Genomic DNA, 22,422 nt, shown 5'->3' on the forward strand with positions numbered 1-22,422 from the left:
TATCAACAAAACTTATTTACTAAAATTAGTAGTTACCGACTCGTGATCTGACCCATCTTCGCATCTCTCCCCAAAATCAGGCTCTCCGGCACCAGGAGCTGAAGAGTTAATAATTGGAGATTCACTTGACAGAGAGTGAACTTCTTCTTTGATGAAGATAGGCTCACTTGGAATACTTGACAGTTCAGGCTCTTGGATATCTCTAGGAGGTAGAGGGGGCCTTCGTTTCTGTGATTTAGCAGCTGAGCCAGTGTCTGGGATGTTTGTTTCCAATTCTGTTTCCGTGTCTTTTTCTAGCTCCTCAGTTGTACTGACCTGTGGAGGAGGCTTTCTTATGGCCTTAGACGTAATTTTGGGAGCAGGAATCTCAGAGATATCATACGTAGCTGGGTAGTCTGTGATATGAGAATGGGGCGTACCATGAAATCTACCTCCGGAGGAACTTGGAGAACCAACTAATATTTTTTCCTTATAAACAAACATTTCAGAAGAAGGTACTCTCTCATGATTATCTCTGCTTGAAGGGGAATCCTTTTCCGAAGACAATGACGGTGCAGTTTTCTTGCCTCTTCGAGACTGAATCATTTCCGGGGGGTTATAAGTTTCTGTCATGAGATTGACTGTTGAATCGTCCTTTCGCTCTTTATACCACTTGCCAATTTTCTTGATAGAAGTGGAGACATACTTTTTTGACTCCTGAAAAGCAGAATCAGAGGACAATATGCTAGGTGAATCCAGAAGATCAGTTTCGCTTTTTCTGTTCAGCTTCTTTAAGTTGGTATTAGCTCTTTTGGTTAAGTCTGAAATAGTGGATGTTGCTTTTGAACGCAGTGATACTGTATCAGCATCCACTTCATTGTCACCAATAGGAAGTGAGTACTCTGCAGTTCTATTAGTTTCCTGGGTCTCTACCGATAACAAGTCGACATCCTCCGAAGCTTCGGGTGATTGTCGAGAATCCATGGAATCGGGATGTGATTGTGATTGGGTGGAATTCCAAATACCACCTCTGAAAATATCACACTCAGTGCTGTAGAAAACAAAATCATCATAGAACGGATGAACTAGACTCTCTCTAACAGCTTCCTTAAACTTGTTTCCGATGATTTTGGTTATCAAATTATAATTGAATGAGCGGGAGCTAACAATAGGATCAATCTGAAGATCCAATAAGGGCATTTTTTCGAATGCATACCAAAGTCGGTTTGATGGTGGAGGCTTCATTTTGATCAGTAGTAGTCCTTGGAGCTTCACCACTTTGATTCTGAGTTTCACATTAACCTCTTTGGTCTTGAATCTATTTCCAAGACTGATACTCACTTTAGTTGAAATATCAACTGTTAACTTGCCCTCATACAAAAAGTTGGTAGATATTGTCAGTGCTCCTTCTGGGGTCAGATCCTTGAGTTTAGGATGAGTAATGAACGGGGCACTGTTGCCAACATCAATGTGCTCAATCTGAAAGTCATCTAAAAATCCAGGTCTTCTTATCTTTTGAAGTTTAGAATCAACTCTAGCCCTAATTGAATCTTTGAATTTTTTTGTATTCTGTATTGCTAGGAACAGACGGCCAATCAGAGCATTGAACCATTTGGATGTTAGCTGGCCTTCTGTTGAATTGAGTATTTGAATCAGATTAATCATGTCAGAATTCTGAAAATGCAAGACATCGGCGTACAGTGAAGGTTCTAGGAGATCTTGAGAATCATTGGTTCTGATATAGTCCCTCTTTGAGGCCTTCAACAAAGCAAAATACCAATCTTCTTTTTCATGGTTCAAGTCAGCATAGATAAAATATGATCCTTTTGGAGCAATGCCTGATTCAGAAATTTCCTCCAAAAGATCAGGTTTTTTCTTCATTATACAAATTGCAGATCTTTTAGTAAAGAGTTGATTGTCTGGAAGATTTCTAGGCCAGACAGACACAAAATGAGTTCCATAGTTGGCCAACACAATGACATGTTGGACATTTGTTTTCTGTTCGTCGCTGTAAAGAAAGAGGTTTCCATGTTTTAATTCAGCCATGTATCGATTCTTCCTTCTAAGGATTCTCAGTTTCTTGGCATCTACAAGTAAAGGATCGTGGTCGTCCTCGTCCTCTTTCTTTTTGTACAAGCTAAATTTTGAATCAATGGACGAGTTTTCTAGTGCAGTGGAGTTATTGTTCCCAGAATTGAGCTCCGAAGGGTTAACCTGTGAAAAATGATAGAACTCTCTGGTGACAGTTAACCACCCAGACATGTAAGTATTCACACCATTCGTGTTCTCGTCTTCATAAACTCCAGCATCAAACTTCTCTGGCGGATCCTCATCCAGTTCAGGTTTCAAAGGAACCGACTTTCCAGCTAAATAAAATGAACAGTATAACACCAGCGGAACAAAGGTGACGCCTCCCAAAACATAAATAAAGAGCAAGAAAAAAAACATCAAACAAAACGGATAAGGACTATGAACCAGTATTAATCCGCTAGAAATAATATTAAATTCAGTTCTAATCTCAGAACCAGACGACCTGAGGTAAGAGCTACGGGACTAGTAATTCAACCTGGGGAAGAAAGGTTCCTTTTCAGGAGAATCAAAATGTCAGATCGCGAGTAACAAGGGTTATACTTTAGTAATTATTGTTTATCCCTGTATTTTTATAAATCGACCTATAAACTTCGATTAGGTACCATCGTGCATCATCGAACTGCAAGAATGTAAGTGTTTCTTTTTCGTTCACACAAAGTTTCAGCAGAGAAGTTTATTAATACTTGCTTCCGTCTGACAACCAATAACAGAAGAAGAAAACTAAGACTGGCCCGCTGAAATATTTCGTACAACCAGAGATTGTCAATGTCCAATGTTCTAGTCGGAGTGAAGCCTTTGAATGGAGGTGCAAAATCGGACCCAGTTCCTGGCAACGTATATTATGAGAAGGGCTACGATACACTGGTCCTTCCCATCACCAACGCCAAATATCGAGAGACTTGCAAGTTGAAATTCAAAGAGTATAAAGAGCTAATGGGAGTGAACGGCGATAAGATCGACAACTTGAACATGCTAGATGTCCCATATCCACAGTATTTTCAACTGAATCCAGTGAAAAATAATAATATCATAGGGCTCTTAAGTTCTTGGGTGGAACTGGACTCAAGAGATAAATTGATCAATGAGTTTTCTAGTCAGGTCTTGAGACACGAAGTTAGTTATGCATCTTTCTTGGGGATCCAAACGGTGATAATTGCGCCTCCAAGAAATTTAACAAATCTGCAGATTTTTACGAGTAATCTGAATTCTTTGATAAGCAGCTTTCCTAAGGTGAATTTTTCCATTTCCTTGCCTATATGTGAAGAATCTCGCTGGAGTGAAGACGGCAAACTTTCGACAGTTATTGATCCCCTCTCCACATGGGACCTGTGGAATTCTATTCGGAGTCAATGTGACTATGCTTTTAACCTGTCCGTTTCATTAGCTTTACCTAAGGGCAACATTCCTCGTTACGTGATTAATCGATGGGTATTAGAGCCAATAAAGTGCTTTCTGATCAACACATCCAGATTCATCACCAATGCAAAGGGCTTCCCGGTGTTAAGCAAATTCAACCAAATCATCATTTGGTTTATAATCCAAAAAAGGGCTCTAGATCCACCAGCTCTGATCTTGCATGGAGATCTCAAAGATACCTCCAACTTGGAATACCTAAAGTACTTGGTGTCTATTTCTTCAAAAAACTCACAATTGACGGTCATCGAACATTTTAACCTGAAATCTCTTGTAATCTCCAATCGTCAAGAGCAGTTACAGACACCACTACAGCCATATCAGCATGATTTGGATAATTTGACTTACCAGATCTTTGAAAAAGATGCTGCAAAATATGACTCATACGAACGAGCTTTCATAGCAGTACTCAAAGATGCATCTAAAAATGGTCGATTGGGCGAGCTTCAAGACGACTTAAGACAACAGCTACCTCCTTTCAATATACTAGTCGTTGGGCCCGGTCAAGGCCCACTGATTTCCAAACTATTCATGGCAATTAAATCCTTAGGGCTTGATCTGCAATCATTCCGCATCACAGCCATTGAGAAGAACCCAAATGTGATACCTCATCTTGCACAAATTAACTATGCCAAATGGAGTGGTATTGTAACCATTATTAACGAAAGCACAAATTCTTGGGAATATAGAGGCCCATTTTTCAATTTGGTCATTAGTGAGTTGCTGGGAAGTTTCGGATGCAATGAACTCTCTCCGGAATGCTTGAATCCATTGGAGAAATATTGTGAAGAGGATTGTATATTCATCCCGCAGTCTTACTCTTCCTATATTGCACCAGCAACCTCGCCAGCCATTTATTCAAAATTGAGTTCTAATCAAGCACCTGTGTTACCATTGGGTTTCCCGCACGAAATCATTTCCACAAAGTATGAACATATATGGACATTTGAACACCCGAGTCGAACGAGACCTTCCGTTCCACAACCAGGTAACTTACACAATAAACGAACATCTCTCACTACATTTAAATGTCATCATAAGGGGGTCATTCATGGAGTTCTTGGGTATTTCACTGCTGTCTTATACCCTGGTATACACCTTTCTAATATGCCTTCGGAGCCTGAACCTCCAACTTTGATCAGTTGGTTACCGATATTTTTCCCGTTGGAGTCACCGATCTATATTTCAGACGACCAAGAAGTGTCGATTCTAATGAAGAGAGAATACCGTGATAACAGAGTTTGGTACGAATGGTCAGTAGAATGTTTCATGTATTTAGTGCTTCCATCGCAGGAATCCCAGTCCACGACGCAGCGCAATTCCTATAATGTTGACCCGCAAGGGGCCACAGCTGTTCCTCGTTCTTGGTCTCATAGGGTCAATATTAATCAGGTGACGGCTTTGGCTGCCCAGCTACATCTTCGACAAGACAGCAACATCAATAGCATTTTCAACTCTGAATGTGAGAAATCAGACATCCAAAGAGGAGACATTGAGGAGGAGCAAGAGGAGGAGTATCAACTTAGAGTTCGCACTGGGGTAAGCCGGGTACATAATGCGGGCGGTAGGTTTCATTCTCTAAGACTCTAGATCTTCTATTCCATTCAGGAATTACATAAAACATTGCATTGCTTACCTAGTTTTAATGATTTTGTAAGATTGCAGTCTTGGCCATAATTATGAAAAAAACTCTCTTCTCGTTCACCCTTTTATTCATCTGATTGAAGCATCTACATTACTCTCGCTCCTCCAACCAACAGTAGTCGTATCCTTCGCGAAATCAACAATCGACTTTAAGTAACATATCAAGAATCGTCGCAAGCAATACTAAACGAACCAGACCGTATGCCTGCTATTCCATACGACTATCCTTCGATAGTCTCACATGGTACTCCTAGAAAGCAGAAAAGTCAGGCAAAGAGCTCACGAGCGACGCAAAACTTCAAAATTGCTCATCAAAAAGTTCAGCTTGATGTTGACCTCGCCACTCAGACAGTCAATGGAGAGACGGAACTGACCATATTTGCTACTGATCCTTCGTTAAACAAGGTTCGTCTAGACGCAAGATGTATGCAAATACAGGAGGTATTTGTGAACTCAACGAAGGCCGACTTTATCATGGAGGATTTTTCCCGAAACGATGAATTTCAAAATGATCCAAACAACGAAACATTGCAACGAATTCATCGTTATCAAAAAAGTTACGACACCAATTCTGAAAGTATTGACATCTACCAGCATCATTTCTATCGTAGCAAATTTAACCCGTTGTATTTAGATTTGAACGATCACGAAAGTCCTGAATCTGTGGAAACTCTAAACACTGAAAACCTGACCGTGTATTTACCTGAAAACTTGCGATTACGTCCGCATGATTTAAGCAATACCTACTCACCGGTTTCAAATTACAATTCGCCATTGACGACGAACTCTGCTTTAATGAATTCTGATCGACTGTATACCCCTTTCGTTTTAAAGATAAAATATTCATTGAGAGTACCTAAGAACGGAATAATATTCAATGGAGGCGTTCACACTACAATAGAGAAAACGCAATGGTTTTGTCACACTATAAATAATGACATCGGTTGTAGTGCAAGCTCTTGGATGCCTTGCATTGATAACTTTTACGAAAAATACACTTGGGAACTTCAATTGATTGTCCCCAAGACAGTCGGTGATATAGGTCAAACTAAGCCTATTGGTGAAAAGTTTTCAAAGCAACCTAATGATAATGATGATGACGATGATGACATGATTGACTCCTACCAAGAAACGGATGAAGAAATGACAAGAGAAATAAAGGTGGTACTTCCAGACTTTGAAAGTGTTAAGGAAAGTCCACATATACTTGACCACTCTAAGAAAGTTGTCAGCGTCCAGCTTTATAACAATCCAGTAGCTGCACATCACATAGGATTTTTTATTGGGCCTTTTGAACAGCTCCCAGCTTCCACATTTAAGTTTCTAGATCAATCTCAGCCAAGGATATTGGACGGAGAAGAAAACAATCATAGTGATTTTACGAGCAATGTTGCGGCCAGAGTCTACTTTTTACCCTCACAGAAAGAAATGGTGTTAAACACTTGCCTGGCGCTTTATAAAAATTTAGACTTTTATTCCAAAGAGTTTGGATCTTATCCCTTCAGCACCTACTCCATGGTATTTGTGGATAATCTTCCAACGCAATATAGCAGCTTTGCCGGAGTTTCAGTTATAAGCTCTGAAGTCTTATATGAGTCTAGCCTTGTGGAACCTTTATTCCCAGTCACTGAGCTACTGTCTTTAATAGTTGCAGAACAATGGTCCGGAATTAACATTGTTCCCAAGAGCTTAAATGATTACTGGTGTGTTATTGGTATAGCTCATTTTATGGCGGGCCAATTTTTGAAGAAACTGTTCGGCTTTAACAATTATAAATTTGTTATAAAGCAAAGATCCGATCGCATTTGTCGAGAAGATATAGGGAAAGCTCCTTTAGCAAATCAACATTTTCGATTTCCTGTCAATGATGCTACAGACTTCAAATTCATAAGGCTAAAGGCTCCATTAGTCTTGTTCATTTTAGATAGAAGGATGACTAAAACGGACAGATCTTTTGGTCTCTCACGAGTAATTCCAAAAATATTTCTTCAAGCTATGTCTCATGACCTATATAATGGAAACTGTCTGTCAACAAGTCACTTTCAACATGTCTGTGAGAAGGTTGCGCACCACAAGTTAGATCCTTTCTTCAACAACTGGGTCCATAATTCTGGAACCCCAGTACTTAGAGTGACCCAGAGATTCAATAAAAAACGGATGTTTATTGAGATGGGTATCAGGCAGGTCCAAGGCTATGAATTAGCTAGGTCAGACGCTTCTAAGTCTCGTAAAAAGGATCCGGTATCATTTTTGAACGAGGCGTGTCAGCACGTCAACCAAACTGGTCCTGGGATCACCTCACAGATTTTCACAGGTCCAATGACAATACGGATTCATGAAGCAGATGGAACCCCTTACGAACATATAGTAGATCTAAAGGAAGGTTTTACTAAACTGGACATTCAATACAACACCAAATATAAGAGAATCAAAAAGAACAAGAAAGATGAAGAATTAACGAAGAAGGATGATTCCGAAAATACGGTGAATAGACTGGGTGACATACTTTCACGCTCAAAAGACATGCAAGAATGGCATTTAGAAGATCTTAGTGCTGAAGGTGAAGAAGCAAGAACACAAGACGCATTTGAGTGGATTAGAATTGATGCAGATTTTGAATGGATTTGTCAGATACATCTCAACCAACCTGATTATATGTATCAGTCCCAGTTACAACAGGATAGAGATGTTGAGGCTCAGCTTGATAGTGTCAATTTTTTTTCAAACTCTCTTAGACCAAATGTATTTTATTCCAGTGTTTTGGTGAGAACCCTGATGGATAGTAGATATTTTTATGGAGTTAGATGTGAAGCTGCAAAAGGATTGGCCCGACTTTCCAAAGAAGAAAACAACCATATTGGACTACACCATTTATTAAAAGCATTGAAGCAATTGTTCTGTTATCCAATGCATGACTCTCATGAAGACGCAACTACGTTAATAAATAATCCGAAGAACTTTTTACCCCTTCCCAATGATTTTTCTGATTTTCAACGGATGTTCATTCAGGAGACAATACCTGCGGCTCTTTCCACAATAAAAATTAAAGATTCGGACCTATTTTTGAATTTGAGAAGGATCCTGCTCAGATTATTACAGTACAACGATAATTTAAGCAATGATTTTAATGATTGTTTCTACATCTGCAGCTTGATTCGGGCCTTGTCAAACACTGTAGTTGAAGCGGGAATGGTTCTACAAGACCATAATGAAGGTATATCTTATTATGACGAAGCTACCTCTGAAGATGGCACATTGGATGATCGCATGAATAATATCAACCGAGAAACGATCATCGAGTTTAACAGAAGGTTACAGCTTGACCAATGGGATGTTTCTTATCACACTTGTATCAGTGATACAATTCTGAACGAAAAGGTTCGTTTGGGGAGTGAAGGACTCATAAAATTTCGCTTTCCGGAACTATTGCAAGTTACTCAAAAGAAATATTCGATATACGTTAGATTGGCCGGATTCAGAGGGCTTCTATTGTTAGGCGGATTAAAGAACAAGTCTGTGCTACATTATTTTTTTAGTACCGCAAAACTTGAGTCATCAGCATTGTTTAAGAGGGGGTTAATAGACCATTTTCTAGAAGCAGTGGGTGTAGCCGCTTTATTTGGCACACCTTCCACTTTAGATGATCCAGAGTTTGATAGATTCGAGGAAGAACTGGAACAATTGCGACTTAGCAAGATCAAGGACGGAAAGCCATCTTCTGGGCTAGAAAATTCTAAGGAATTATTGAATGCAAGCAATTTCGTTGTTGAAGAAGGATTTTCAAATAAATCTCGAAGAGACACCTATATCAGGACTACCATGAAGGGGGCCATTCAAATTTTAAAAAGGGACTATGCAATTGGTGAGGGTCTCACGAAGGAACTATGGAGTGCAGTGCATTCTTGTTTACTGAGTATTAACTTGAAAAGAGACATATTTGATCTGATTGATCTCATGTATGATGCTTACGACTCCTACCTTGTGAAGATAGATTCTGTTTCGGACAAGAAAGTGGTTACTAGAGTTGAAACGGTAGGTGACAACACGGCGATAGTAAAACTTTATGCAAAACCACGCCCGAAGCCTTCAATCGTGGACTCTACTAGCCAAAAAATCGAAGAGAAACCTAAAATAAAGTTAGGGTTCAAAAAGTCCACAGAGAAAAGCTCGGGTCTCTCTTTGAAAATTAAACCAAAAAATGTTGAGGTGCCGGAAAAGGTTAGGCCATCCAAAGTCAAAAAGGAAATTGAACCACCAAAAGAAAATGGACCTTCTGAGAAAAAAATACCGCCTCCTAGCTCACTTGTTGATGATGTCACTGCTCCAACACCCAAAGTTGAAGACATCTCTAATCACAGATCCAAGAAGCAGCTTCTAGTTAAGTTTGGTTACAAAACTGCTAACTCCAGACGATTTGTCAGAATCTTGCTCCGGGAGAAAAGGCTGGAATTTTCTTCCATTCCTTTCAACCCAAAGCGATATGATGTAAAATTGAAGTACAATAGAGAGCTACTTGAAGAAAGGACTAGGGCAAGAGTTGATGAGGATCAAAATTCTTCCTCGAACTCCTATTCAATGTCAATTGATGGTAAAGCAACAAATTCAGGCCCCGTCGATAGCCTCAACGACGATTCCATACCTACAGATGGAGTCGCAGAACTCAAACCAGAAGTTGAACAGAGAAAGAAAAGAGTTGCAAAGTCCACCCCAAAAGCTCGTCAATCTAGAACCATTGAATCCGACCAGGATGCATTGATTTCTCGATCCCATAAAAGACAAAAATTCAATCCCACTATCAATAAACCCAAGTCCGAAGAAGAAATAGGGGAAAACCAAACACCTGAAGCTGGTACACAACCAACTCCCAAAACGAAGCCAAAGGCCAAAACTAAAATTAAACTAAAACTCAAATTTTAATGAACGAGGAAAGCTTCATGAGCCAGAGCATTATAATCATACTGTATCTATATATTATGTCATCAATCTAACGATTAGCGAAGCCGTTCTTCTCGAAGGACCAAGAATCCTCATTTATTCTTCCTCTCAGGACGGGGGGTTCGGAACCCTTGACATAAACATCTTCAAATAAAATATCCATTTTGGCTTCAGGGGGAGGAGCGAGTTCAGCTTCTTTGGTTTGCTTGTCAACATACTTTCTAGCCTCCTTGTCATAGGCCTTGAGTTCCTCCTCTGTAGATATTCCAAGCTCAATTAAGTGCATCTTCAAGCCTGCAATTGGGTCATTTCTGGATCTCATGTTCTGCACTTCTTCACGTGTTCTGTAAGTGGTTCCTGGGTCGGACATAGAGTGTCCACCATACCTGTAGGTCTCGTACTCCATTACTAGAGGACCATTTCCCGAGACAGTCCAGTCCTTGGCAAACTTAGAAGCTTGGTAACAAGCAAGAACATCCATACCATTCACTTTCAAACCGGGGATAAATTGCCCTCTCTTGTAGTACTCAGTCATAGCAGATGATCTAGAAGCAGAAGTTCCCATACCATACTTGTTGTTTTCACAGGCAAAAATCACAGGCAAATCCCACAACTTGGCCATATTAAAGGACTCGAATACTTGACCTTGGTTAGAAGCACCATCCCCGTACAGGGCAAATGTACAGTTCTTCTCATTCCTGTACTGATGTGCAAAGGCCAGACCAGCACCAACTGGAACTTGAGCACCAACAATTCCGTTTCCACCGTAGAATCCAGTAGTGAACATATGCATCGAACCACCTTTACCGTAAGACACACCACATCTCTTACCCATCAATTCACCCTGGACTTCCTTGACAGAGGCACCTCTTAAATATGTGAAACCGTGACATCTATAGGATGTAATAACAGTGTCCTTCTTAGTTATAGCACTCTCAATTCCTACAGCCACGGCTTCTTGGCCTACAGACAAGTGGCAGAAACCTCTAATCTTTTTAGCCTTGTAGAGGGCATCTGAAGCCATTTCCATACGTCTGACAATCACCATTTGCTTATACATTTGCAGCAGAGTCTCCTTCTCCGTTTCAAACTGAAGCTCTGGACCTTGCTCTAACTCATAAGTCTCGAAAGAAGAGGCTGGGAGGTCAATGGAAACAGTCGATGGGCTTGCAGAAGCCATATATCTGGCATTGGCCACTCTTGCAGCAATTCTAGATTGAGGGCTGAGAAACTTGAGCATCTTGGTGGTTGTATTGGAAGTGAGGAAGAGTCTCAAAAAAGTTGAGGACAGACAACACAAGGAGTTAGGGTACTAAGCGCGACCGGGAGAAAACTGTCCGTAAGGAGGGGTTCGGTTAAACATTATGGGGGCGCGCAGATGCCAGATGCATTCGGTGGGGGCGGAGAGAAATCAAAAGGTCAATTCAGTCAACCCTTGATTACGAAAAAAAAAAAAAAAGATGTCAGATGTCATGATCCATTCTAATTCTTATCAGTAAGAGGTAATGCAAACTGATAAACTACGAAGTATTCCCCTAAGTACGACAATTCTTTCAACTCAATTAAAGGCTTCTCCAGAATTAAGATAGACTGCATAATATTGAGCAATCCCTGTCGATTCGCGACTCAGTTGGTAGCATGAATTTACTCTAGTTTGCAACCAGCACCTCCTGCTGTCTCCTCCTATTTGCTCCGTCGCTATCCTTCCAGGGAATCCGCCTCAGTTAGAGAAACTCAAAAAAAAAACCTCAAAAAAGCACCAATAAAAAATGGGATGGTTTTGGGCTGATAGTGCCAGTGACCCTTTGACTAAACCGACTGCGTGTCCTGTGAATCATGCGAAACAAGACGTGTGTCCTGTGAAACATGATGTTTCGTTTTCTAAGAAAGAAAATTCCGTATCTGAATGTCCCGTCAAACTTGATAAGGACGGGACGCCCTTGAACCCTCTGAACAACATGCCCTATGATCTGTCTTCGGCTCGAGCTCCTGGCCAAAAAATATCATTGCCTACACAGCGAACATTGTCAACGATTCCCAAGGGGGAAACTGATGCCCAGGGTGTTTGGGAATACCCATCCCCACAACAAATGCTAAATGCGATGTTACGTAAGGGTAAAGGGGAGATTGCTGAGGATGCTGTTGAATCCATGGTCGATGTTCACAACTTTTTGAACGAAGGTGCGTGGCAGCAAATCCTAGCCTGGGAAAAGAGACACACGGAAGAAAACAAAGTTGAGCCAAGACTCCTCAAGTTTACTGGCCGTCCCTATGATCTATCTCCCAGAGCAGCTATGTATCAATATCTGGGCAAATTGTTTCCATCCCATTTCAGTACCCAGCCACCATTTGACAGGCATGATTGGACAGTGTTGAGATCGAAAAACGGCTCAACATCTAGTGACGCAAGAGAATGGAGCAAAGTCCGCTACGTCATAGACTATTATGGCGGTCCGGATGATGAAGATGGAATGCCAACCTTCTTCTTGGATGTGAGACCTGCGCTGGACAATTTCACTAATGCATACGACCGCTTTTTACATTGGAATGAAGAAATGAAGCCTGTATGGGCAAAGGCTCTGGGAAAGGGATCTAGGTAAAAGCCTGGGCAAATCATCTGGGTGTTATTTATATTTACAAATAATCTATTTTTATTTACACGTAGGTTCTTTTGGTTTGCATCTTCTCATCCGCTTGCAGAATCTGATCGTTCAGGTTCTCTGGTATTTTGATATTAGGATAGGTTCTTTCTAGGTTTTTCAGTATTGGAGCTAGAGAGCGTCCCAAATGAATACTGGCAGCATCCAACTCGTTAATCAAATACTGAAGTCTTTCAGAATCCTGTAATCTGTCAGCGCACCTAATTAAATGATAGAATGTGAAATGATTGGGCTTGGCCATTTTGGTATTACTGTTCTTCAGATCGTTATAGTATGCAATAGCCTTCTCCAGGTTGTTCTGCTTACTGAACCCTTCAATTGGGATATTGTAGTAAGGAGTTGAAGGAGTAATTCCAGCCTTTGAAATGCTCTCCTTGAAAAATTGTTCGCCAATAAACGGATCTCCAAACTTAAACTCTGAAGAGATAATAGAGGTGTAAGTAACGAAGTTCAGGTTCATTTTTTCTTTTTTCATGTAATCAACAAGCAGTCTTCCAACTTCCAAGGTGGAAGGATCCTGCATCAGAATATGTACCATAGACGAGATAGTCACGGCGTTCGTATGGATACCATTTTGTTTCATTTCTTTGAATATGGGGGTTAATTGATCAAACTCTACTTTCCCGTTTACTGATTGCTTCAGCATTAACGAAATGATAATTGTGTAGGTAGCAATGTCAGGCTGAACATTGTACTGGGACATTTTTTCAAACATTTGAAGAGCTTGGTCATACTTTTTGTGTTTGATATATGTTGATAGTAGCTTATTGAACACAAACACTTGAGGCGAATAAGTTTCATCTGACTCCAAAAATTGTTTAAAAAGCTTTTCCGCATCTGCTAGCTGATTCTTGTCCAGAAGCTTGGACAAAACATTGTCCTTCATCTTCAATGTGAGTGGTATTACGGCTTCCTTTTGCAGCTGATTCAGCAACTGGATAGCTTTCTCGTGTTGATTAAAAGCGATAAGGCCTACCAAATAATACTCATAAGAAATAGCATTTGGCTGATAAAATTTGTTCAGGTATTCCCAAATTCCCTCCAACTTTTCAAGACATTTTTCATCAGAGTCTCTCAATTTTGTGTGAGTGTATAATAATTCGTTGAAAGATCTGATAGAGGGTTGGATATCCTGAGACACCATATCTTCCCATAAGGCAAGACTAGCCTTAGTATTGTTTGACAAAGAGTACAGATGCATCAACTGAGCATACGTAGTCTCGTCATATGGCTTGGGTGAGGAACTTTTGATCTGTTCAATAATCTGGTCGGCATCTTTCATTTTTCCCTCTAGAATAAGGGTTGTTGCCAAAGAAAATGACTCTGGATTGTTGTACTTCATAGACTCATACTTGAACTTTTCCAAGCTCTTATAACATTGGCTACTCAACTTCTTCGAAGCCTTGATCTCGTATAAGTATTTCTTAAGCTGAGAGATGCTAGGAACCTTTGAGACTTGAAGTAATTCTTTAAAATAAGAGCTCTCTGGCTGTTTGCTCATAGCTATACAAGCTTGATTGTAAGCAATAAAAAGGAAAGCCAATCTTCTGTCTAACTCGGAATTGTCGTCTCTGACTTCAAGTGCCTCTGGATGGTGCTTCAAATACTCAACGCTTTCAACATACAATGAGAGCGCCTCTTGAGCATTATTCTGTCTCAAATAATTTGCACATACACGGTTAAAGTGGGAAACATGGGCCAAATTGTTATTTATCAAAACTTTCAGTATTTGGTATTCAATGGTTCCCACGTCGCTCTTATCCTCACTGAGTTTCACTGATTGATTCATGAACTTATGTCCAACGCTAGTCATACTAAGAACTGAGGTTTTCTCTGGTAGCTCTACAACTCCTTGAGAGAATTTGGAGAGTAAGTCATTGAAGTTCAATTCGTTCTGGTTGAGAATTTCGTATAGACCGGAAGTTGGCGTTCTTCGTGAAAACTGGGATTTATTTTGCTTCACTGCTGTTGATGTAGCATCAGTAGCCAGGGAACGACTCAATGATTTGCTGTTCAAGCATGCTCTTAGAACAGCTCGGGAAAACTGACTGGTATTCAGCATTGGTGGCTAACTATAGGCCGATTCTCAAATTTTTCAGTACAAAGAATCGGAAATCGTGGTCGTGTGAAGGAGAATAAATGGATAAGGTCTACTATATACAGATTAGATCCAGTGCTCCAGCTCTGACTGTTCTATGGTCATCGGAGCCGAAGAAGCTTGCCTTTGACGAAAACACTCCTGCAATAGAAATAAAAATCTTTACTAGCAGAATCCTAAACTACTTCAATATATAATCCGAAAAATATCGTCAAACGCCTTTGGTCCTCGACATTCCGAACACTAAAAAATAATACAACCACCAGTCAGAAAACAAGTGGCTTAATCACACTGGTATAATTGGTACAATATAATCATACTTTACTCTTGCTAATCTTGGCTTCTTCCTCTTCATCACTGTCTTCAACCAAGAAAGTGTCGTCGTCTATTGGATGAGGGTCAGCGGATTGTAGCGGTTGCCATCTGTCCTTTTCAGGATCCTTCTTCTCTGCAGTAGACACTTTCTTGGTCTCCTTAGTCTCATTGACGGCCTTGGCTTCTGGGGCATCAAAATCTAATGTAGGGTCCTGACTTGAGAAAGCTATACCAGTATTGCCGGAAACATTCTCAGCGTCCTGTTCAACATCAGATCTGGCTTTTTCCAAAGAGGAGCCCCTGCTGGTAGGGTTATTGTTACCAAACGCAGAAAATAGGTTCTTGCTTTGAGGCTGATCTGCTTGGTTTGAAGTGGTTTGATCTATTTTTTTACCTAATCCACCAATCCAACTGTTAATCTTGGATCTGGCTCCCTCCACGTTCTTGCTCAATTGTTCAGTAAATTGCGGGAGGTCCTTGTCAAGAAATTTGTCGAAAAAATCGTCGTCAGATTCGGCATCTTGCTTGCGATGGGAATCACGACGAGATGACCCGCTGGAGCGAGATGACGACTTGTATTGTCTAGCCAGACGACGAGCCAACTTTTCATCACTTTCAATCTGGGAAAATTCACCACCATGGCTTTGTCTACTAGGTAGTTTGGGATGTTGAGGCCTGGGAATCTCTGGAACAAAGGTTGGATCTGACAGGTACAACAGAGCATTGAAGGCAGGATCCAATTCACCACTGGATGCAACTAGCACAGCAGTAATGTATTTTTCTTCAAATTGTGGAAAAGCTTCCTTCAAAGTTTGTTTTGCCTGGGTTAATGGGGAAACAGGCCTAGGTGGTCTCTGAGGAGGGAGATCTTCTCCTTCAGCTTCAAGTGGTGCTTGTTTCTTTTCAATTGAAGAGGTCTTGGCCTCATTCAGATCAGCAGAATCATCAATAGTCAGATTCTCGGTAGCTTTGTCCAGCCCAGGGACTCCAGAAGTTTCAATTGGTTCCTTTTTATCAGAAGTTGACATGTTAAATGGGGAAATTAGGATTTAAAGCGTTGGATGTATCTCAGCAAATGTGATAGTCGATTCGCGCGTCCTTTCAGCTTTGCCATGAAAACGTGAAGCCAAGGGGAGTGTATAAGAGATAAGAGGGCTACCAAGGCCTTTGTTGAACTCTGTGGAGAATGACTTGCATGATTGTTTAGCCGATGACAGTTGATGAGAGACTCAACGCTTAGAAAAGCTCAAACGGCAGTTCAAAGCTCCTTGCCTCAACTACATATTGTCATCACGTGAGAACTCTTCATTTCTCATGTATGCGATGAGTAGGTCAAACGGTGCTGAGCTAGCCAATATTGAGAATAGTATCCACTATGCAGTGGCGTGGTGAGAATACACAGTATACAGACATGTTCATCATCCAACGAGGCCCACATTTAATATTTTCAGGGCCTAGAAACTATCCCTCGCAGTTGCACCAGTTCATAACTCTTCGACTTGATCCCAGCAGTATCTCTGCAGATGTCTGGCTAATGCATCGTCTAATTATCTCCTGTATGTGCTTCAACAAAGTGAACAACCATGAATGAGTACTTTAATGATTTCACTTTTGCTTGCCTTGTTAACCCCAGGAGAAGTCGATTGCATTAATTGAAAGGTCGTGTCTTGTGTCATAAATTTTTCAACATCGTTCCTACAAAAATCTAGTGCAAGTTTGTTCATCATAGCAAAACCTTTAATATAAAATGTCATTCTTAGGTTTAGGAGGTTCTCCAAACGTTTCATCACAAGCCAAGATACAAGCTGCTGAAGCAGAACTGGACATGGTGACTGGAATGTTCAACCAGTAAGTGTGTTGCCAACGATTGCTATCCTTTTTGTAGTCATACTAACAGTTCCGTTAAGACTAGTCGATATCTGTCACAAAAAGTGTATTGGAACCAGCTACAATGCTTCAGATTTGGACAAAAATGAGAGCTTGTGTGTGGATCGTTGCGTTGCCAAATATTTCGACACCAACTTGAAGGTCGGTGATAGTATGCAGAAAGTTGGACAGAATGGTGCTTTCGGTGTGAACAGATAAACGCCAATTATATATATTCTCAAGGCAGGGTATTTCCGTTAAGTTTTTTTGTAAATATATACAAAACTCTGCTATTTATAATTTTTAGAGTCCGAGAGCTCTGAAGAGTCTCAATTTTACGCCTTCTATTGAATTCAGCTTTGGTCTAACATCCAAATAGAAACTGGGCATTTGAGGGTTCTTGGGGTTGGGCTTTCCACCGTAAAAATCGATCACATAGTCAACCTGGGTGCCACATCTATCGATTGTCCAGTCATGACGGTCAAATGGTCTCTCATATCCTAGAAAAAGTCTCCACCTTGCCCGGGGGGTTAGTTTCTTCGAATCACCTTTGAAACTAGTCAGTTGGATTCCTCCACAAGATTGGCCTCCCTTTCCATGTTCCCACATTTGAATGTATTTCCAAGCCTGTTCGTTCACCGCATTATGTATAGGAACAATACTTTTCATGTCTTTAGCATGAGGGTTCCAGTCTTTTCTTCGCATTGCTTCAAAAAACTGTTTCTGTGATGGGTAGATCCAGTTCAGTTCGGCTCCAGTGCGTGGAATGGAACTAATCTCTCTATCCGTGGGAAGGTCTATGTTGGAAGAATACGTAGGTTGTTCTGGAAGAGCGTCTGAGGAACATTCCACGGACTCTGGGGCAGAAACACTGACAGATACATTTTCAATCCATCTAGATCTAGCATCGTGATCTACAGGACAGCTTGCAGGGACTTCAGACGAATTTTTTGGTTCTGATTTCTTTTCAGATGCACTACTCCATTTCCACCAGCTCTTTGATGATGACTCCGGTTCGGGGGCAGATTTTCTTTGTGCGGAAGCCTGCTCTACCTGGTTGTTCTTTTGCAGCCAGACAGCTTGGGCTTCGTGGTCGACTGGACACTTGGGTTGATCTTCCTTCGACATGGTATCAATGTCAGTGGTTTACTCAGTAATTAAATATGCACTATAGAGGGAAGTCGGAGTGTAATATTCGCGAAAGTTCTAAAGCCTGATTCGACTGATTACCTAACAAAAACAAACTTAAACTACTACTTAATTTATTAGACGTAAACGGTAGTAACGTTAGAGAAACTGGAGAACTGTGGTGCCAAAGAAGGTTCTAAAGTTGGTTCCGAAGAAGAACTTTGGGTACTTGTGACTGTCACATACACGGTACTGTAGATGGTCTCGTACAAATCGGTGGATGTGGGGACGACAGTTATAAGTGAACCAGCACCGTCAAGGATTGACACAACTGTTGAGAAAGGAATGGTATGAGTGACAGCAATAGTGGAAGTGATTGTTGAAGTAACTCCATCTGCGGGGGCAGCAGTTGTAGGAGAAACATACCCAGTTTCACAGTCGTGTTCTGTTACAGTTACGGTGACTGTCTCCTTACCAGACCCAGATCCTGAACCGGATCCTGAGCCCGATCCTGAACCTGAGCCTGAACCTGAACCTGAACCTGAACCTGAACCTGAGCCTGAACCTGAACCTGAGCCTGAGCCTGAGCCTGAGCCTGAGCCTGAGCCTGAACCTGAACCTGAACCTGAGCCAGATCCATCAGTTGGAATGACATAGATAGTGGTGGTCGAAGTGGTGGTGGTGGATGTCTCTGTAAAAAGCGTGGTAGTAGTTTCGTTCAAAGCACGGGCCCAAACGTCAGCAAAGTTGGCAGAAACAGTTCCAAGGGCAACTGCCACGGAAGCTAAAGTAGAGAATCTCATGGTGACGAAATGTTATAACTGGAATATAAAGGAACGGACGCGTTAGATACGCAAAACTAACTTTCAAACTGAGAAGAATAAATTAGGTTAATGTTTACCAGGCATGTCAAATGTATTTATACGAGCCGTGGCCAAAGGAGACATTTTGGTTTGTTTGTTGATATTTTTCATCTATAACAATAAATACACGGTACTTAAATGCTGCAGTAGGGATATCTGCATGAAACTTGCATACAAAGGGATGCCGAGACCATATAAGAAATCTCGACGAGAGGCTACTACAAAGCTGGGCATGGAAGGGGGGATGCTGCTAAAAGTCTGTCACGTATCCAGATATGAGTAACAAAACCACAACAACAACCAGTAGACTTTTTTCTGCTAGGGATCGTTTGATTCTCACTCCCTCCCCCATGGCCTATCTGTGAGCACATGTTTCACACTGGTTTTGAAATTCCATTTGCGCGCATGCAGTTATTGCTCCTTGCATATTCAGATTCAGAATACAATAGTATGACAACACAATTCCTGTAAGAAGTAAACAGTAAATAAAGAATTAACATACGCGGCCCCCCTTCATACGCCAGTGGAATACTGGAATGTTAGGACAAGAAATGTACTGGCATTCTTGGCTAGCGGAATACGGTCAGGTTTCCATCCAGACCATTTCATTTTCTTAGACGCATTCGTGGATGAAGCGAGAGCACGAATCGTCGATAACTTACGGTAAAACAGACCAAAAGGTTGTCGACCCCGTACCTGAGTAGAAGCAGTGGGATAGAGACGCATTGGGACGGAATGCAATCGGAAGTATCAATTTAGGATGAAATAATCAAAATAAGAAACGTACATCAAGAGGTACTAATTAGCCAACTTGCGCTGATCAAAACCAGATTGGGCAATATTTAGCTCAACCTGCTTTCAGGTTCAGCTTGACTCTTGCGCAATTCGGCCAGCCTTTTGGCCTCCTCGTGAATTTGCTTGGCATCAGTGATGACCTCAAGATAGAACTTATGGATTCGTGATCCGTATGGATCTTTCTTAAATCTGTCAATGTAAGAAGCTAAAGTGTGCTTTCCCTTCTCTAATTTCTCCTCAATTCCTAATTTGGTGTCAGCTTCATGCAATTGTTCAGATGTCTTCTCTTGAACATGATATCTCTGATCAACGTTAGCGAGGAAATCATTGAATTGCTGGGAGATTCCATGTTGCTTGTCAAAATCGATTGCTTTCTCAATTAGACTATCTGACAGCACATACCCTTGAGACAGATATTGGGCCACAATAGCTGCCTTTGGTTTCAATTCTTGTGGGGCATCAGAGTCTGGATCGATTCCACCGCTTCCACCGACATTGTTATCTGAAACGACAACACCAACATTTTCGTCATCTCCGTCATCTCCGGGGACAGTTTGTAGTACTGGTTCCTCGGAATCGTCAGAAGCAGCGGTAACAGTGATTGGTTTTCCGCCCAGTTCTGCTCCATTCAAAAGGATAGCGGTGCTAACAGCCGCTTTAGACTCAAACTCCACAATTGCCTTCTTGAATTTGTTATCGTGTGCATCGATAGTCAACTCGATTTCAAGCGACTTGATTTTACCACAGAATTGGAAAAACTTCTCAATCTCGGACTCTTCGACTTGGAATGGGATTTGGGATGCTATAACTACGCTCATTTTTGATGTTTCTTTCAACTGGTTTACTAGGGGGGCTAAGATGATAAGCAATTAGAGTGACAGGAAGCACCCTGGCTATATCGTGGCGCAACCAATGGTCTCGATCGCCCACCCACGAAAAGTGCGGCTGATGTCAGATGTTTGTTAATTATATCTTCTAGGTCATTCTATACTAAGGTCTCCCCTAAAGCACTTTTGGCTATAGCACAGCCTGCAGCAATGGTATCAAACTCATGAACATTTGAGATGGCCAGGTCTGGGTTGCATTCCACTATGTCCAGAGCCGCCAGGTTTCCCGTCTCTGCCACAGCTTCCACTATATACATTCCCTCGCGGAAAGTTAATCCTCCCCTTACAGGGGTACCGGTGGCTGGGGTGAACAAAGGATCCAGCGCATCAACGTCGTAAGAAATGTGAACTGGCGACTTCCCAGAAGGATTGATTTTTGACAGTGCCATTTCGACTACTTTGGCAATTCCGTACTTGTCAACGTGGTACATCGAGTAAGCTGCAATTCCAAGCTCACGCAAGATCACCTTTTCACCAGCATCAACATCCCTCAGACCAATGTAGGCAATTCTGTTGGCCAGCAACTTCGTCCTTGCGTTGTCCAACCAATCGAACTGCTTGTGCCATAAGTCCCTCTTAAGCCCCATAGCAAAAGATACGGGAAATCCATGCAGATTTCCCGAGGGTGACGTGTCTGGGGTGTTGATATCAGCATGCGCATCGATCCATAAGACACAGGCATCGGGATATGCGTCTAAAAATCCAGCAAGAGTAGACATTCCAATTGCATGATCGCCTCCAATTGTCAGTGGAAAGACTTTTTTATGAGCTACTGATTTCACTGTTTCAAATATCTTCTCGGTGGCTTGACCCACGATAGTAGGGTTTCTCATTCTAGAGTTGCCTGCTTCGAAAATCTCCTGGGATATTTCCGATGGAGGAAGATCTAGACCGCTATCTTTCAAGGGTTCCTCCAATGAGACTTTCCATCCCAAGGCTTCCAGATCTTCCTTGAGACCGTGTTTCAAGAGATATTTGGGGCCTTTTTCAACTCCACCATTTCGTTGACCAGCACTGAATGGTGCACTTATAATAGTTACTTCCTTGTTAGGATAAAAGTTGTAATTGACTTGAGTTTCCATGATGAGTTACAGAGAGTACGAAAAAGAAGAGAGAGGATTTAATCTCCTTTTATACCAATTACAAGTGTCCTTTAATCAACCGTTAACGGTATAGATATGTATTGATATACTAGTATCAGTTGCCATTAGAGTAACTAGGAGCGAAAGATAAAAGTTGCAAACTGACAAAGGACAGGTCAGAGCGAGGTAAGTTTTCCTGCCAGTAAGTGGCCGCGAACGCCACTGATGTTAGCGAACCAGCACCACGGCAGGATGACCTGAGCTGCTTCTGTCAAAAATCGACTTGGTAACGAGAAATAAAGCACTACAGTTGGTGTATTGTCTTCCATAATCATTTATTTTAAGTAACCCAAATTAGAAAAAATAAATTAGTTAATTATTTGCAGTTTGAACACTTGCAAGACTCACCAGAGCACTTGCAATCTCCGCTGCTGGTGCAACCGCAGCTGGATGACTCTTGGGACATGTCAACAAACATCTTGTTGGAACATGAGGAGCAGCTGCACTTTCCTGGTTCACAGGTGCATGTGGAAGTAGATGTGGAACATGAGCAGGACATTGTTGATTTAGTTAATGTGATAATTGACTGTGGGATTTTGAACCTTGTTGGTACTGGTTCTTGGATAGAGCGAAACTCCGCTTTTTTATACCCCAAAGGGAAGGGCA

The 22,422-nt window shown here is 41.4% G+C and overlaps 12 protein-coding genes across 12 annotated transcripts; 4 read left to right on the forward strand and 8 right to left on the reverse strand.

The window, feature by feature from the left end:
* Window positions 1-12: 12 nt before the first annotated feature.
* On the reverse strand, window positions 13-2,427 carry PAS_chr2-2_0296 (uncharacterized protein; the record flags this gene model as incomplete). Its single annotated transcript, XM_002491846.1, has 1 exon — window positions 13-2,427. One exon carries the CDS (start codon window positions 2,425-2,427, stop codon window positions 13-15), a length of 2,415 nt encoding a protein of 804 aa, XP_002491891.1.
* Window positions 2,428-2,835: 408 nt separating this feature from the next.
* PAS_chr2-2_0491 (uncharacterized protein) lies at window positions 2,836-5,073 on the forward strand (the record flags this gene model as incomplete). The annotated part of the gene is made up of 1 exon (XM_002491847.1): window positions 2,836-5,073. The coding sequence occupies one exon, from the start codon at window positions 2,836-2,838 to the stop codon at window positions 5,071-5,073; it is 2,238 nt and encodes a 745-aa protein (XP_002491892.1).
* Window positions 5,074-5,328: 255 nt separating this feature from the next.
* PAS_chr2-2_0295 (TFIID subunit (150 kDa), involved in RNA polymerase II transcription initiation) lies at window positions 5,329-10,044 on the forward strand (the record flags this gene model as incomplete). The annotated part of the gene is made up of 1 exon (XM_002491848.1): window positions 5,329-10,044. One exon carries the CDS (start codon window positions 5,329-5,331, stop codon window positions 10,042-10,044), a length of 4,716 nt encoding a protein of 1,571 aa, XP_002491893.1.
* Window positions 10,045-10,111: 67 nt separating this feature from the next.
* PAS_chr2-2_0294 (E1 alpha subunit of the pyruvate dehydrogenase (PDH) complex) lies at window positions 10,112-11,302 on the reverse strand (the record flags this gene model as incomplete). The annotated part of the gene is made up of 1 exon (XM_002491849.1): window positions 10,112-11,302. The coding sequence occupies one exon, from the start codon at window positions 11,300-11,302 to the stop codon at window positions 10,112-10,114; it is 1,191 nt and encodes a 396-aa protein (XP_002491894.1).
* A 529-nt stretch (window positions 11,303-11,831) lies between these two features.
* PAS_chr2-2_0293 (Cytochrome c heme lyase (holocytochrome c synthase), attaches heme to apo-cytochrome c) lies at window positions 11,832-12,662 on the forward strand (the record flags this gene model as incomplete). The annotated part of the gene is made up of 1 exon (XM_002491850.1): window positions 11,832-12,662. The coding sequence occupies one exon, from the start codon at window positions 11,832-11,834 to the stop codon at window positions 12,660-12,662; it is 831 nt and encodes a 276-aa protein (XP_002491895.1).
* A 55-nt stretch (window positions 12,663-12,717) lies between these two features.
* Window positions 12,718-14,784, reverse strand: PAS_chr2-2_0490 (uncharacterized protein; the record flags this gene model as incomplete). The annotated part of the gene is made up of 1 exon (XM_002491851.1): window positions 12,718-14,784. One exon carries the CDS (start codon window positions 14,782-14,784, stop codon window positions 12,718-12,720), a length of 2,067 nt encoding a protein of 688 aa, XP_002491896.1.
* A 350-nt stretch (window positions 14,785-15,134) lies between these two features.
* PAS_chr2-2_0292 (Protein containing a CUE domain that binds ubiquitin) lies at window positions 15,135-16,163 on the reverse strand (the record flags this gene model as incomplete). The annotated part of the gene is made up of 1 exon (XM_002491852.1): window positions 15,135-16,163. One exon carries the CDS (start codon window positions 16,161-16,163, stop codon window positions 15,135-15,137), a length of 1,029 nt encoding a protein of 342 aa, XP_002491897.1.
* A 719-nt stretch (window positions 16,164-16,882) lies between these two features.
* PAS_chr2-2_0291 (Essential protein of the mitochondrial intermembrane space, forms a complex with Tim9p) lies at window positions 16,883-17,220 on the forward strand (the record flags this gene model as incomplete). Its single annotated transcript, XM_002491853.1, has 2 exons — window positions 16,883-16,983; window positions 17,043-17,220. The coding sequence occupies 2 exons, from the start codon at window positions 16,883-16,885 to the stop codon at window positions 17,218-17,220; spliced, it is 279 nt and encodes a 92-aa protein (XP_002491898.1).
* Window positions 17,221-17,304: 84 nt separating this feature from the next.
* On the reverse strand, window positions 17,305-18,129 carry PAS_chr2-2_0290 (Cytochrome c1 heme lyase, involved in maturation of cytochrome c1; the record flags this gene model as incomplete). Its single annotated transcript, XM_002491854.1, has 1 exon — window positions 17,305-18,129. One exon carries the CDS (start codon window positions 18,127-18,129, stop codon window positions 17,305-17,307), a length of 825 nt encoding a protein of 274 aa, XP_002491899.1.
* A 137-nt stretch (window positions 18,130-18,266) lies between these two features.
* On the reverse strand, window positions 18,267-18,932 carry PAS_chr2-2_0489 (uncharacterized protein; the record flags this gene model as incomplete). Its single annotated transcript, XM_002491855.1, has 1 exon — window positions 18,267-18,932. The coding sequence occupies one exon, from the start codon at window positions 18,930-18,932 to the stop codon at window positions 18,267-18,269; it is 666 nt and encodes a 221-aa protein (XP_002491900.1).
* Window positions 18,933-19,834: 902 nt separating this feature from the next.
* Window positions 19,835-20,605, reverse strand: PAS_chr2-2_0289 (Hypothetical protein; the record flags this gene model as incomplete). Its single annotated transcript, XM_002491856.1, has 1 exon — window positions 19,835-20,605. One exon carries the CDS (start codon window positions 20,603-20,605, stop codon window positions 19,835-19,837), a length of 771 nt encoding a protein of 256 aa, XP_002491901.1.
* Window positions 20,606-20,772: 167 nt separating this feature from the next.
* On the reverse strand, window positions 20,773-21,756 carry PAS_chr2-2_0288 (Arginase, responsible for arginine degradation; the record flags this gene model as incomplete). The annotated part of the gene is made up of 1 exon (XM_002491857.1): window positions 20,773-21,756. The coding sequence occupies one exon, from the start codon at window positions 21,754-21,756 to the stop codon at window positions 20,773-20,775; it is 984 nt and encodes a 327-aa protein (XP_002491902.1).
* Between the last annotated feature and the right edge of the window lie 666 nt (window positions 21,757-22,422).

This window comes from Komagataella phaffii, chromosome 2 (assembly GCF_000027005.1).
Source record: "Komagataella phaffii GS115 chromosome 2, complete sequence".
Classification (NCBI taxonomy): domain Eukaryota; kingdom Fungi; phylum Ascomycota; class Pichiomycetes; order Pichiales; family Pichiaceae; genus Komagataella; species Komagataella phaffii.